Source organism: Puccinia triticina, chromosome 2A, assembly GCF_026914185.1.
Source record: "Puccinia triticina chromosome 2A, complete sequence".
Taxonomy (NCBI): domain Eukaryota; kingdom Fungi; phylum Basidiomycota; class Pucciniomycetes; order Pucciniales; family Pucciniaceae; genus Puccinia; species Puccinia triticina.
In genome coordinates, this window is record NC_070559.1 from 1,299,399 (window position 1) to 1,314,604 (window position 15,206).

The following is a 15,206-nucleotide window of genomic DNA, read 5'->3' on the forward strand; positions in this document are numbered from 1 at the left end:
GGACGGGTCAATCAAAGGCAGCATCGCGACAGAGAAGGCAAGGCTGATTAGGAAGGAAAGGGTCTGGGGAGGATTGCCAAGGGTGTCCTTCCCTGTTCAGGCCGCTTTTCATCAATTGAGATCAGGTCATTTCCCCTTGAACTCATTCCATTTCAAATGCAGGAGGGTGCCATACCCAATCTGCTTATCTTGCAGAGTCCCCGAGACAGTTGATCATTATCTTTTGGCTTGCTCTAGGTACAGCTAGGCCAGGATGACGGCCAGGCAAATTCTTCTCAAGGAGAGGATCACTGAAATTACAACCAGAACCCTTCTCCACAACGCCAGGGCCCCCAGGGCTACGGAAGCTTTCATCAAAACATTGGCAAGGCTCCCCTATTTCCGGCGGGCCAACAACACCAAAGGTTCCCACCAATAACCGCCTGCTTTTCCCGTATTCGACCTCTTTTTCCGGATCCAACCCCCCTCCCTCTCTCCTTCTCTCTCTTCTCCCTTTTTCTCCTTTTTCCACCCCCTATCTTTTTTTTCTTAGTACTAAATCCCCGCCAGAATCACTGTCATTCCTTCTCCCTTCTATTTACATTTGTATTGCTTTGTGCGGAAACTTTTGTCTGGTAGATGAATATGCATAGTGTGCAATGTCAAATCAATACTGCACTTTAAAAAATAAAAAAAAGAAGAAGCTGTTATCCAATGGTGGGGTGAAAGATGTACTGATAAAGGTAAATCTAATAGTGGAGGTAAACAGTCATACAGGGTCTATGGAATAGAAATTGCATGTGGGGATACAACATCTAGAGGGGTGTACAAATGTGAGGAAATAAAACAAGGGGGGAACACATGATGAGCACAATGTAACAAAGTATGAAGATGAGCAATGATAAAATGTAGTGAATTAATGAAGTGAAGTAATGATGAGCACTAGTAATGTCTATGTAGATCAATGAGATATGTAAGGATGGGTTGTTATGTGTACTACAATGAATATAGATGATGAAAGCTATGTTATGTATTCAATTTATGTAGCTATGGTGATGATTACTAGAATATGGGAAATGTAAGAAGCAAGAAAATTCCAATGAAACTATGAATGCTAATGACTTCTGATCCAATGGGAATTTCAGGGTAGTATGAGTCAGCTACTAGGGGTGAAATATGGTGTGAAATCTGAATCTGGAATAATAATGATAGGATATGCATGATATGAGAATGGTGATATGAGTGGTAAAAGGGTTAGCACAGTGGTGCCAGGTGCAGTACTCCTCTAAAAACCCGTCAAAATAAGGGTTTTGGGCCCTAGCACTACAACTGTGCTGATGTAAACACTGGTAATTTAAATTACCAAGCTTGTTACGTGGCAAATATGGCCACTACAAGGGTTCAAACACTCTGTAACAGAGGAAGGTTTAATTATGTAATTATTAATTACAGGGAATTAAATTGGTGTAGAAGTAGTTGGTAAGCACTTAAACTGATTGGCTGCTTGACAGAGGCGGAGGTCTTGTGGCAACTACTTAAACTTTTCTGGAAACAAATTCAACTGTCCAGAGCCAAGTCTACAGGCCACTGAGGGCACTGCCAGCCGTCCTGAGAGAGCCTGCGGAGGCGGGCGCTTTGTGCCCAGGAGGGACTTAGTTAAGTTTGATGACTTATTTGTGGTTTGAAATTTGAGGCAGTCATGAGAATCATATTTTTGGGACAGCAGTAATGCTGTCAATTTAAGGGGATCAGTGATGATTTTGCTTACCCAGGTGCAATGTTGCAGCTTGCTTGATGAACTGTCCAAAAATGGGAATGGAGACTCCAGAATCATCAGGGAGAAGAATGCTGGCTTTGCAAGCCCAGCAAGAGAGAGTGACTGCCTGCACCCATCCTCAATACTGTTGTGTTGTTCATCGAGGTCATTTTCTTTGTGAAGAGAAAATTGGGTTATGCAACGTGTTCCGCCGGACAACGCAGGCGATTGGGAGTTTCCTGAGGACGGCTGCCCGCTCAGCCCAGAGGGCAGGGTGGGCACGTTTGCTACTGGGCGTGGTTGGTGGCGGTTACAATTGAACAGTCAAACCTTTTTGGGTGGCTCTGTGCGGGGTCCCCGGATCCTCCTCCGTGTACCGAGTACATACATTGTACTCTGATTTGTTCGTGTTGGCCAACTTTCTCCCAATCGCATCAATCCCCCCGACATCCACATCCTACCATCAGGTCAGAGGAACGGCTCTCTAAATGGGAATCCAAGGCTTACTGCCGTTCCTAAGATCAATCCAACGCGAATCACATCTCCAACACTGGGCTGGCAAGACTCTGGCCATCGACGGTTACGTCTGGCTCCATCGCGGCGCGTACCACTGTGCCCAGGAATTATGTCTAGGAAAGCCGACGACGAAACACGTCGAATACTTCGTGCAGAAGATCGACCTCCTGCGCAGATTCGGTGTCTCGGCATACGTGGTGTTCGATGGCGACCATCTGCCGAGCAAGAAGCACACAGAGGACGATCGCGCGAACCGGCGGAAGACTGCGTTGATGAACGCCCAGAAATGGCTAGCCCAGGGCGACCAGAAGAAAGCCCGTGAAGAATTTGTCAAGGCGGTCGATGTCACTCCTCGATTAGCTCACGATGTCATCCTTGCCCTCCGCTCGATGGGTGTCAAATACGTGGTCGCGCCCTATGAAGCAGATGCGCAGCTACGATACTTGGAGATGCAGGGCGAAGTCGACGCGGTAATCACCGAAGACTCGGATCTCTTAGTCTATGGGGCTCGGAATGTCCTGTTCAAACTGGATCCATCTGGTAATTGTATTCACATTAGTCGTGACGAATTCAAGCAACTTGAAGATAAACGAATGGCTCTATGGAGTGACCAACAGTTCAGACAGATGGCGATGTTGAGTGGATGTGATTATCTAGCTAGCATCCCTGGTCTCGGGATAAAGAAGGCGTATGACTTGATAAGAAGACATCAGACAGCTGAGCGGGCAAGTTGATCATCCCCACTAAACTCCGAATCTTCCCACTGCCGCCCCAGTCAACAACTATCCTGACCATCTCACCTTTCTAACAGGCCATCAAGGCAACTCGTCTCGATGGCAAACTACCTGTCCCGCTCAAGTACGAGCAAGCCTTCCGCGAAGCCGAGTTGACGTTTGAACACCAGTTTGTCTACGATCCGACTACCCGAACGATGATCCCTCTCAATCCCCTCCCAGACGTACCGCCTTCCCAAAAATCCCTCGCTGGATGTGGGGAAAAATGGCCTGATCAGATAGCAATCGATGTCGCGGAAGGACGCGTCGATCCATGCACTAAAGAAGTTTTTTCGGGCAAATCCACTGCACTCAAGCACGTCTCTCCGCGCTGTCAACCTACAACAAATACTCCCAAGCAGTCGACCTCCAAACGCCCAGCGCTGAATTCTGGGAAACAATCCACCCTCAATCAGTTTGCCTTCAGTGAGTTTTTTTGGACAGTTGTAAATGACGCACATGCCAGTTTCCTCTACTGAATTACATCGTCAAACCCCGCTTCGTTTTTTTTTTTTTTTTTTTGCAAATTTGTTTTACTAGAGTCATCCAATTCCAATTCAAAAGCAGTCTCTTCGACCCCCGCACACCCTTCTATTTCAGACAACCTTCCTAGTCGACAAGACACGAAGTCCATTGCTCCAGTCAACGGAAAGCCGAGCAAATTTTTTGAGCTTCAATCTAGTAAACAGCCCGATTTAATTAGCCCGACCCCACCCGAAGCTGATTCAGCATCACAGGGATACATTGCGACACAGACAACGATCGAGGATCTTGCAGCCGAGGACGCCGTGCCGATGACACAAGAAGGCTGGGATGCAATATCGGACATGTCGACCGACGACTCGGTCGGTGTCAAGAGGGAAGATGCCAGAAAAGATATCGAGTTCGAAAAGCTAATCGGAGAAGATTTGCCGTCCAGTCAGATGCACGACCCATTCATCGCCCCCGCCACGATTCATTCAGTGTCGCGCCCTGAGCTATTCCCATGCAGCAGCTTCAGTCTATCGAGCCAGGAGAACTGTAAAACATCCCCGGAAATCAAGAATCAAGCCTTTCAAGATAATTCTGATGGTTTCATCAGCACCTCTGAGCCGGATGAAAGTGAGCTGACTATAACCAAACCGCAAGTGACGATCATCACGCCTAATAATCATCACTCAACTGCGGCGGTGTTAAACTGTCGGCGCGTTTCTGAGCCTATCTCTCGGCAGACGCGCCAGTTCCCGATTAGCTCTGATCCGATCTATAGCTCTGATAATGACGAGAATGACCAGACGAAAGTCTTAGAGACTGGGCCCAATCGACGGAAGGCTACCCAATCCACCAGCCAATCTCATCAACCATCCAAAAGGATTTGTCGCGGGTTTGTGCCCACGCCTTCTTCCAAACTTTCTAAAGCTTCCAAACGGAACGTATCAACAACAACAGCCTATGACGAAGAGATCAGCCCTTCGCTCGCAAGAGTCGCCACTGGGATCCGGAACCGGTTCACATTCCAAAAACCTGCTTCATCTTCAGAAAAAAGACCGCCGATCGGGAAACCGAAATTGTTTGACTTTTCTAAGGACATCGTCGAGCTTAAAAGTCAACTTAATGAGAAAACCAAAGCTCCTCTAAGACCATCATCGTCTCATCGCAAGTCCTGCCAACTCCCCACTGGCCCATCGACTGCCTCCTTTATCAACGATGGCCCGACCCCTCGCCCCCCGCAAACCGAGTCCCACGCTCATCCTGCTCATGATTACATCCCCGTCAAACGCCAAACTGCTTCCAGGAAAACCTCATTCAACAAGATCTCTCCCAGCACCCCCTCATCTGCAGCACCCTCCACGCGCTCAACCCCCACCGCGTCTAATAAACTCTCCATGTTCATGTTCAGAGGGAACGTTAACCACAACTGAAATCCCATCTCAGATCTCTCTGGTGTTCTCAACCACACCATCTTCCCATTCACTTCTTGTTTTCCTTTTCCCCTCTCCCCTCCTCGCTCTCCCCATTTTCGATATCCTCTCTTGATGTATAGACTAAAAAAACACGCTGTATTCTTTATTTGTGTTTTTGTTCCTTCTGTCAGAGGAAATGGACAACAGTGGTCAGTCAGTTTCTGGTATATCCACGGGAACACGGAGGATTCAGAGCACGTCGAACGCATGCACTTGGATATGTCCTCGTCTCCAGTATTATATGTACAAGATGATGGGCGCGAAATGCAGTTATGTGCGTCATCATGATACCCCCGCGACAGTCCACCATGGTCGCCGCCATTTTTACATAAAATTTCATGGTGATTTTTGAGGGGTGAGAATCGTATAGTAGGATAGATCCCTTTACACGTTGACTAGAGAATGGCAAAACATAGTGAAGTGTCCCAGAAGTGAAAATCTTGGATACTAAAAGCTCATATCCACACAGTAGTATCCAAGAAGAAAACATCTCTGTACTACAGAAAGCCAAGCAAGAAAGTCTTGCACTGTTTCTTGGTGTGTCATCAAAAGCTTTGGTTGGAACCCTCATGTCACACCTTGAAATCACTTTAAACCCAAACAAACAAACTGAAATTGATGAGCAGGATATTCTTCTCATACATAGACCAGTAGTTTTCAAAACACACTCTGGGATTGATCAAACAATCGACTCTATTGTGAAATTGGGTCCAGTTGGATTGGCTTGTTACCATCATTTAGTCGTATGTGCACCAAGATATCAAAATATGCATGTTATCTAGGGATTATACGCAATGCTGTTTGATTGCTCAAGAATACTATAAAATATCAGGGTCAGTTGTTAAGGAAGATAGATGGAATGATGAAGGTGGTCACATCTTTTCATGGTTGCGGATCATCTGAAAGTATTGAATATTTTAGATAGCCGAGAGAGTAAGTGAATGAGCCGATTGCTCAGATAAGTATGTAAGTATGGGTGTATATTTTAGGTTACACATATCAACAAGCAAGTGAACAAAGGACAGATCATTTATGAGAAGTAAGTTTTTTCCTACTCTTAGATTTACTTGGGGTTTTCCTAGAGCTTTGAGAGCTCTGAAGCGGTTCTTGATGGTGACGCTAAGGGACATGTTCGTCGTCGTCTTCCTCGATCGAATCGTGATCGATCATGCCGCCCGGAAGGACCAATTTCTTTGCCGGAGTGGTCGAATGCAACCGAGTAGATCGACGAGGTGTGATGGGCGGGACGGCAATCGAGTTCTGTAGCTGGAGATTATTGCTGCCACGATTGTCTACTTTGGCCTTTTTGCGGGTGACAGTGGAGGATCGAGGGGGTTGGAAATTTTCTTTGGGATGGTTGTCATTTCTGGCTGTTGGAGGTTTACTCGTTTCGATCGAGGATTGCTCCTGATTGTTCTCCGGAAGCTCGTCCATCTCTTCGTCTTCAAGATTTAATCCGCCTGGCAGAACTCGCTCCATCTGTGGCGCTCGACGGGTCGAGGTCTTGCTAACCCTAGCCATTTTCTTCGGGGGTGACTTCAGTTCTCCTCTATTTTCTCGGGGAACAACGACGGCCGAGAACTGTTGCTTGGGTGGAGCACTCGGTGCTGGCTGGCTCGGCATGGGTTCATCGCTGCTCTCACTGCTGGCAGTGTTCCGGACTTCTCTCATACTCTGAGTTGGGTTGCCTTGTTTGAGGACCCGATCCTCAACTCTCCTTTGAGACGGGCGCCGGGGAGTGAAGGCTATCCGAGTAGGCCATCGTTCTTCAGGTGCCGCTGGCGAAGGCTTTTCTGCTTCTGGGAAGCTTAGTCTGTGGAATGGACTACCCGTGGCCGCGACGCTCGAACGAGCAAAGGATGTCGAGAAATTGGGCGGAGGAGGGGGCGGCTTAGATGCGCTAGTTGGCAGTCGAGATGGGCCGACAAAATGTGTAAATCGGGGAGTGGGCCGCGAAGAGGTTGGGGTGGGGGGCATTTCGGAATCGCCTTGATCACCAACTGGATCAGTCTGAGCGGGCTCTTGCATAGGATCCGGTGAGCTGGGTGCTGTGGGTAGTCGGGTGTATGCGAGTGCTTTGAGAAGTACCTTTTGAGACACATTGGACTTGTCAAGTGACATCCTGGGCATCGCGCGTCTTAAAAATGGCGAGGCTGATAGAGGGATCGAGGTCCTGGAGACAGTTGGTTTGGGTGGGTTGAGTAGTTCTTGTTGAGTGCGCGCTTCGGCCAATGAGCTGGGGGGTGGCAATTCTGGTGGTGGGGGAGGAGGATCCCAAGCCAGTGAGCATACATCGTAACTAGCGCTGAGGTCCATATCGTTTGAAGGGTCTTCTGCCATCCCGTTTGAAGCTTGAGTTTGATTAAGAATTGGATGCTTTTGATCGAATTCGAGTTCAAGCATATTCCGTTGAACCTCTGGTATCATCTCAGCAATGCCCCGGATGACGCGATCAATGTCGGGATTAGAGACGATCCCAGCCGACTCCGATAACTCGCGTTCAAATCTGATGGCCTCAACATAGCGAGCCTCTGAAGTGAGTTTGCTGAGATAAAATTGAATAGCAACCATTGAATGCGGTCCGGGCAACAGCCGGGGGGCTTCAATGACAAATCGAAATAGAGTTGTATCTTCAAGCTCGTCAAATGGAAAAGCAACTAGAATTTGAAGGACTTCTGGTAGTGGTTGGTCATAGTCGTTTAGACCAAAGCAAGTTTCGAAAATGATCCTTAACAGTCGATCCCGCTCGGGTCGGCCATACGAGCGTTGAAGAGCCCAGGCAGATCGGAGGTTACAGTTTATGCACATGGCCCGCAATACGAACTCGATCGATGGCAGGTCGAGTGAAGGTTGGGTAAGCAGATAAAATCGCATAACATAGTCGGATCGAAGTTTTAAAGGGGGTTGAGTGGCAAGGGTCCGGATGATTTCAGGTAGAAAATCGGGCGTGACGGTTGGATCAGACATCCATCGGATGGCAGCCTGAATAGATAACATGAAGCTATCAGTCTGGAGAAAAGCTTGGCTGATACTATGAGGTGGTAGGGAAGCAACGTACCTGCCATTGGGAATGATCGAGCGCCCATATACCATCAAGTCCGCGAGTAAAATGAGATGGGATTATTCGATCGATCGCAAAGCGATTTTCTCGACCGTCTCCATATTCTTTTAAGAGATAATACACCAAGCAATTTTTTTCTGTAAAGGAGGCATTTATGTGAGTGAGCACATCAAAAAAATTAAAAAATTAAAAAGAGAAAGACGAAGGTCAAGTAACTGACTCAGTAGGTCGAAGTCACAGGCATCGATAGAGTCTAATAGATGGCGCAGACGAGATGGATGGGACGGTGGGAAGAGGTCCTTGAAGTTAGGGACAGAACCTATTTTCATCAACCGATCGAAGAATAACATCCCATCGATTGTTTCTTCGCGTGATCGGAGCGTCTTGGGCTCCAGTAAATTTTCGCGCCTGTCCTTCGATTTATATTTGGGGGCATTTTTGTCTGTTTCATTGGTACCAGAAGTTCTTGTTGCCGATTGAAACGGCCAGTCCTTCGTGGTAAACAGCGAAAATATCGATTGGTCCATCCTACGGTATACCGTTCTTGATAAGGATCGATTCACAGTCCCTTTGGATAGGTTCTCTCGTTCGTTCCTGTGAGCTTCTAGTGTGTAGTTCGAATTGGCGCAGAGAGATGTGTTGAGGAGACGGATGTGTTTTTTTTGTTGGGGGACCACAGCAACGCGTTGAGTGGGGTAGCCGCGGAAGGGGGCAAAGCGGGTGGGCCGGACCCCCTTTGACTCTCAGTCCCGCAGCAGGCTGTCTCGGCGTTGCAGCCCCGAACTCGGCCAGAGCTTTTTTATCTCTCCTTCGAGACAAGTCTCTCTTTGGAGGGCCTGGTACAGCCTGGCTGGCACGAAGCGCACTCCTTTCCTTCGGAGGGCCTTGGCGGGACGGCACCTCCCCTCCACAAACAGAGGGACTTGGTTAAGTTACTATTCTGAGACGCTTGAACGGCAAACCCCCACTGGCACAGCCCACATCTTGTACCCATGTTTGGGTTTAAACAAATTCATCCAAAACCTGCGTTGAGGGGAAGGCATATTTAACATGGCTGGCATGGAATTGTTTTCTTACTTGGGCATTCACTGGATGCAGCTGTCTGAAGATTGGGGTCGACATATGTAAGGTGGAGAAGTTTGGATTGTGTTTGTATAACACACCAAATGTAAATTTCAATAGACAACGCTCAATGAGGAATTTCAAAGAAACACAGGAAAAGAAACTCCTAATCATGTTCAAAAAATCATCAGCAGTTGATGAAGTTGCAAAGTGAAGTAGGAAGCGAAGCTCAGACTTTCAACAAAGTTAGAAATGGAAAAAGAGACTAGGAAGATGATGAATTTCAATTTGAAATGAGTTCTTAAGTGATTCCGATGCCATATCAATCCAGTGAAAGTAAAAAAAGCGGTCTTGATAGATGGGCGGGGGGGGGGGGGGGCAGGGTGATTTGAGAGGTTGAACTTCATGAGGCTATCCCGCTGGCGCTACATGATAAACCAAAAAAAGATTTTTGTTCCACATCCCAATTAAGTCATTTGATTTTGATGGTGGGTAATTCATAAGACCCTCTTTTCATCATGAATTCCTCCTGACCTGATTGAATCCGTGCTTCAGCAAAGCTTTCTACAAGCCAATCTACTGCTACTTTGGTATTTTCCAAGAGCCATTTTTGCTCTATTTCTTTATAGATCAAATCTGGTTCAATCCAGTGACCTCGCTGTGTTTTTCCACGGAAATACTCCCCTTCCAATAGTAAATTCCTCAAACAATCAGAAAATATATCTCCCAAGGTCTTCACACAGTAGTTTGGTAGGTAATAAAATCCGCGGAAAACATTCTTCTTCCAAGCTGGGTAATCCATTTTTTCTGAGTGGTTGATAATCAATTGAAGTAATCTATTCAATGTCTTGATCTCATAATTTGACATTTTCTTGGTATCTTTTGATTTTTCAAATCTTGCTTCTACATCTCTTAATAAATTACTTCTTTCAAAAGGTTTGACCTGATTCATGGCATAATCTTTTGGTGAAAAAGCAAGGAGAAAAAAAAGGAATCCCAAAAACAAACTCTACATGAATTTCTTTTTTTGATCAACATTTTTTTCGCAAACCAAAGTGCAACTTACAAATTCTATCAAATACTGGGATATTTTGGATAAACCTTTGGGTACGCTTTAAGGATCTTATCAAGATTTTGGCATTTTCTTCAGAAATTGTTCCAAATTCTCTCTCTGTAGCCTTCTTCATGGGCCCCCAGACCTCTGGAGTATTGTACATTGGAATTATTTCAGCTCTTCCACCATGAATCCCATATTGCCCAAGTGTAACCATGACAGATCCACTATATTGAGGGTCTCCTTCTGAAAGAATGGATTGAAAACTTTTTCCATTCAAGGATCCAAATTTCTTCCTTTGGGCTTGCAGTTCACCTGGGAGATTCTCAAAAGAGATTGGAATGGCTGCTTGAACATTTTCAAACGCATTCCACAACTCTATATCCCAGTCTTTATGCGTAGCTCGACCATGTTCTGGCCCTGTCGAGAATGCTTTCTCTATTCCATCCCGTAAGAATTGGGAAAATTTGCATGTCTTGTGTTTGATTATTATTGGTAAATCTGCTTCAAGGATTTCTAAGCCAATATGATGATCAACTTGCTCAGGTGTGACAAGGTAGTTGACTGTCATGACTTCGCAAAACAGAAATGCTTGAATCAAGAATTCCCAAAAAATCAGTAAATGCCAAGAAACAGCAGATAATAACTATCAAAATTGTGTCAAACATTAACTGATCTACTCACCTATTTCTTCAAGTTGCTCTTTTCTAGCCCGGCCATTTCGCCGTATCCTTCCCACAAATCCTGATGCTATTTTTTGATGCAGTTCTTCTGCATAGTTCATCACCAAGTTGAACTTCTGTTCTGCCCCCCTTATGATCATGCCATTGGATTTCATGTCTACATTGGAATTGGAAGATTGGAATTTCTCTATGGGGGATGCATTGTGTGCTTCTTTGTGAATAATTTGGGGCTGTAAAAAAATTCCAGCTTCATAATCTCCAATTTGTTTTATCTGATGACTAATTCTTGAAACTAGCCTATAATATTCAAACAATTGATCAAAGGGAAGCCCATTTTCAAATAATTCACAAAGTTCCTTGTAATCCTGAAGGAATGGCTGTAGGTTTTCTCCTGAAGTCATTACTTCAAGCTGTAACCAAAATATATCCCCATTTGCAGTAATTGCAGGGCCAATTTCTTGGCAGACTGTGATCACTGAGAAACAAGAGCAATGTCAGAAAAATCAAGTAAGGAAAATAAGAACAACATACACTGTGTAAGCAAATGGTATTCCTTTTCACAACTTTTCACCCATGGACTGAATTCTGGGAAAAACTGCATTTGAATTTTGTAAGGTTCAGGGGCTATTTTAACCACTGTTTTGTAGAAATCCTCTTTTTCAAAAGTTTGTTTTCCTTTCAAATCACAACTCTTACAAAAAGCTGTTATCATTTGGAATATAGATTTTGTGTTGCCAAATTCCTGACGGAGGTCAGAGGTTTTTGGTTTTGGTAATTGTGTTGAAGTTTGATATATAGCCATTCTACTAGCTACAAGTAGCATTAATTTTATCAAAGAGGAAAAACTTGAGCAGAATTCAATTTTATCAAATATTCCTGATGATTTAATGACACACCTATTGAAGATAGAAATCGGTTTGTTCTCAAAACCATAGAGAAAGTATGAAATTTGATTGCAAGTTCCACTGTTGCCTCATTAACTTCTATTTTTAGGTTTAAATCCATAGGATCTTGAGGTTTCATTGTATATCTATCAAGACTCAGGCACCAGTTGTATAGTTTATTTTGCAATTCATGATGGGAACAAAAGGCCCCTTGTTGATCAGATGAACCATTTTTCGCCAGGGTGCTAGTAGTAGTTGGCATGTATTTTTTCCACAATCCTTTCCACTCCATTCTCCCATAATTTATGATATCATCCATACTATAATCTGAAACAAGATTTTTTTGACTCTGAATGAATTCAACTTTTGAACTTCCCACAATCCCACAAGTGAAATTTAGAATTAGCCTTACCTAGGAGCAATTTTATTTTTTCCAGGCCTGCCATATTTTACTAGTAGTTAGTTAGAGCTCTAATCTCAGGAATAAATGCAAAACTGGGAGTCAAGGAATCCAGAGGCCCCAGATTTGTTTTCCAGGGTCTGTAAATCTTGGCAGGAAGTCCTCTACCATGGCTTACCATTAGTTTCCTGGAATTCTTTTGTGATTCCTGTAACATGTCTCCTCATTGAGATACCACGTTTTACTTTTTGCTTTGTTAAATCTGGTTCATACAATGAGATTTTCTCATAAACCCCATCAACTGAATTTGAAAAAACAATCAAGGAATTGAATTCATCAGCTTTTGAAGATAAATTCATGACTGATAAAAGTGATTAAAAATATTCCAGATGGTAGAATTTATCCAAGAGCTGAAACAAGAAGAAGAACTCACTAATTTCATTGACATTGGGATCCTTGATGAAGGCACTGCTGCATCCAAGGTGGAAAAATATGGCTACTGTTAAAGTATATTTAAGGAGATTCATTTCTGAATTTAGAAATAGAGTGCAGAACAATCAAGGAAGAATATCTTGGACATGTCTTCATAAATACCTCCTCCAAATGAAAACTTGCAAGATCCAATAATGACTCTGCTTTTAGTTTCAGCTGGGATCCCCAATGTGACAAATACCCCACACAAGTTTGGAAACAGTTATGCATACTTGTTTTACAGAATCCAAAGCACAAATTGTTCAAAGTGAATCTATGATCCTCACTCCAATTCATGTTTTGAAACATATGTGTAAGTGTAGTAAAACTGCCCTGGCGTGGCAGTATGATATCCCATGTCCCTATCAAATATTCACTTGAGAATCTGTATCTTTTGAGATGTGTTTGAGTCACTCTTACCTTAGGGGGTTTCAAACATGGCATAGTTCCTGTATCAGGAAACCCCAATTCAGCAAATAAGAACTACTTCAACAAATCCTTCATGTTGATATCTGAATGACATCCCCTCTATGACTCTTGCGGCACATGTCGCAGTCTGTTCGTAATCCACAGTACATGTCACAGTTTGGTTCACAATGACATCATTCTTGCTCGGATCTTCATGTCGTCATCCCTTGCTCGGATCTCCCAAATTTCCCCTGCAAGAATCTCCGCTTGACCCTCCGCACTCTTCTTTCTCAAATATATAAGCTTATCTCTCCTTCCATCATCTGACTTTCCGGCTTGGGGAACCTACAAGATTCAACCTTGTCTCTCAAGCTTATCCTTCACATTACATTACTTTAAGCTGCTGTTCCTCCACGTTCGTCTTCTCTTTCATCGACGACATCCATTGCTTCATTATCAAAGAGCACCTCTCTTCTGATACATCAACTTGTTTGACATCATCTCAAGATCTCATCCCTTCCTATCGACTCCTCGCCGACCATTTCCTTCCATTTGACAACTTGTTGATTCCTGTCTTCGGTTATCAAACAACAGCTCTCCAGTAGGTCTTACTCAACACATCGTCTTAATCCCCTCTGATTGACTGTCTCAACTAATCTATCTTTTCTAGTTGCCTTCTTCTTTGTTGCCTTATCCTCTCGTGTACTCTCGTGTCCTATTTTTATGTTGTTCTTGCCTTTAGGTACTTTTTATTTTTTCTTTCTTGTGTATTCCTCATATCATGAAGCTTACTCGAAATCCACTTTAGTTTGACTATTCACACTTCAGACTGGAACCCAGTTTTCCCTATTGTAAGTAGTTGATTGCCAAAACGATTTGTCAGGAAAAGATAACTGTTGTGGTTGAGGCCAGCCAACTTACATAGAACCTTGCATATCCTGGAGATAATTCTTCAGCACTGCAATTTCAAATCAATTGACCAATGATGCTGAGATTCCAATCACAAAAGCAAATACCTAATAATGATTGGAATTAATTATATGATAGACTTGAAGATATGATTGAGAAAAAAAAACTTGTTTACTGGGTATGTTTGTCAGCACAAAAAAACACACAGGGCCCAAAAATCTTCTCAAACTTGTATGTGTCCAATGACCTTGAAGATGATGGTTCAACTCAAGCTTCAAAGCCTTGATAATTTTTGATTACTAGAAAAAAAGAAACAAGGAACACTAAGCAAGATGCTGAATCTGAAAACATGAAGACTTAAGATTCATTTCTCACGCCAGCTGAATTAGAAGAGTTTAAGCCATTTTTTATACCAAAAAGTAGATACAGTCATTTGCTGTAAGAGTATCTCCACCGCTGGTGCTAAATGGTGTTGCCCAATTCTTGAGTTTGGTGAATGGGGTGCAGCTTTAGCAACATGTAGTGAGTGAGCTTTGCACTGTGAGCTGCCATAATTGGATGTTTGCAGTTGTGAAATGTGTGGTGTGGATTTGATTTTGCGGAAGACAGAGGGAGGATCACAAGAAATGTGTGCAATACTTGAAAGGGTGGGGTAGGGTGGGGTGCTATCCTGTCTGATCCCAAGAGGCAAATTTGCACATTTGATGTGTGTTTGCCATCCACGGTGGTGTTATTTGGTTTAGAAACGCAGTTTAGCACCCGCGGTGGAGATGCTCTAAGGGAGGATGATTTTTTGGACACTATCTCCATGTTTTATCCACTGTGCTACATACGCTAAAAAATTGGCCTTTTTAACTATCTGCTAAATTTGCAGACAGCGGAACTTTTCTAGTTCAAACTTCTTTTGTTTCAAATCTCTTTTTTTCTTTTTTTTCTTTTTTCAAACCACTGCGCCACTACGGTCCATTAATGCTACATGACCGCTGATTTAGCGCGCTAAAATTTACATTTTTTTCCTGTACAGTCAAAAAGCAGGTACCGCAGCGATTTCCTGCTGCGCGTAGCGAGTAGCGCAGCGACCCAAAAAATCACTGCGCTAAACGCGGCGAAGCGGATACATTGTTGACTCTCCTTAATTTCAAAATGTGGCAAAACATACCTCAACCATCTGAAAAAGATATCAAACTCAACAGAATCCAAGGAAACCCTGCTAATCCCAACTGGTATTTCTCCTATGGATCTTTGAGTCTGACACTCAGTCCATCTCACATATTGTTTCTTTTGATTTTTTTCTGTATTCATGTATT

At 43.9% G+C, this 15,206-nt stretch overlaps 3 protein-coding genes across 3 annotated transcripts; 1 reads left to right on the forward strand and 2 right to left on the reverse strand.

The window, feature by feature from the left end:
• Nucleotides 1–2,223: 2,223 nt before the first annotated feature.
• Nucleotides 2,224–4,925, forward strand: PtA15_2A144 (uncharacterized protein; the record flags this gene model as incomplete). Its single annotated transcript, XM_053166135.1, has 3 exons — nt 2,224–2,976; nt 3,063–3,450; nt 3,565–4,925. 3 exons carry the CDS (start codon nt 2,224–2,226, stop codon nt 4,923–4,925), a joined length of 2,502 nt encoding a protein of 833 aa, XP_053017387.1.
• A 1,161-nt stretch (nt 4,926–6,086) lies between these two features.
• PtA15_2A145 (uncharacterized protein) lies at nt 6,087–8,555 on the reverse strand (the record flags this gene model as incomplete). Its single annotated transcript, XM_053166136.1, has 3 exons — nt 6,087–7,949; nt 8,026–8,165; nt 8,249–8,555. The coding sequence occupies 3 exons, from the start codon at nt 8,553–8,555 to the stop codon at nt 6,087–6,089; spliced, it is 2,310 nt and encodes a 769-aa protein (XP_053017388.1).
• Nucleotides 8,556–9,562: 1,007 nt separating this feature from the next.
• PtA15_2A146 (uncharacterized protein) lies at nt 9,563–10,982 on the reverse strand (the record flags this gene model as incomplete). The annotated part of the gene is made up of 3 exons (XM_053166137.1): nt 9,563–10,050; nt 10,157–10,735; nt 10,829–10,982. The coding sequence occupies 3 exons, from the start codon at nt 10,980–10,982 to the stop codon at nt 9,563–9,565; spliced, it is 1,221 nt and encodes a 406-aa protein (XP_053017389.1).
• Between the last annotated feature and the right edge of the window lie 4,224 nt (nt 10,983–15,206).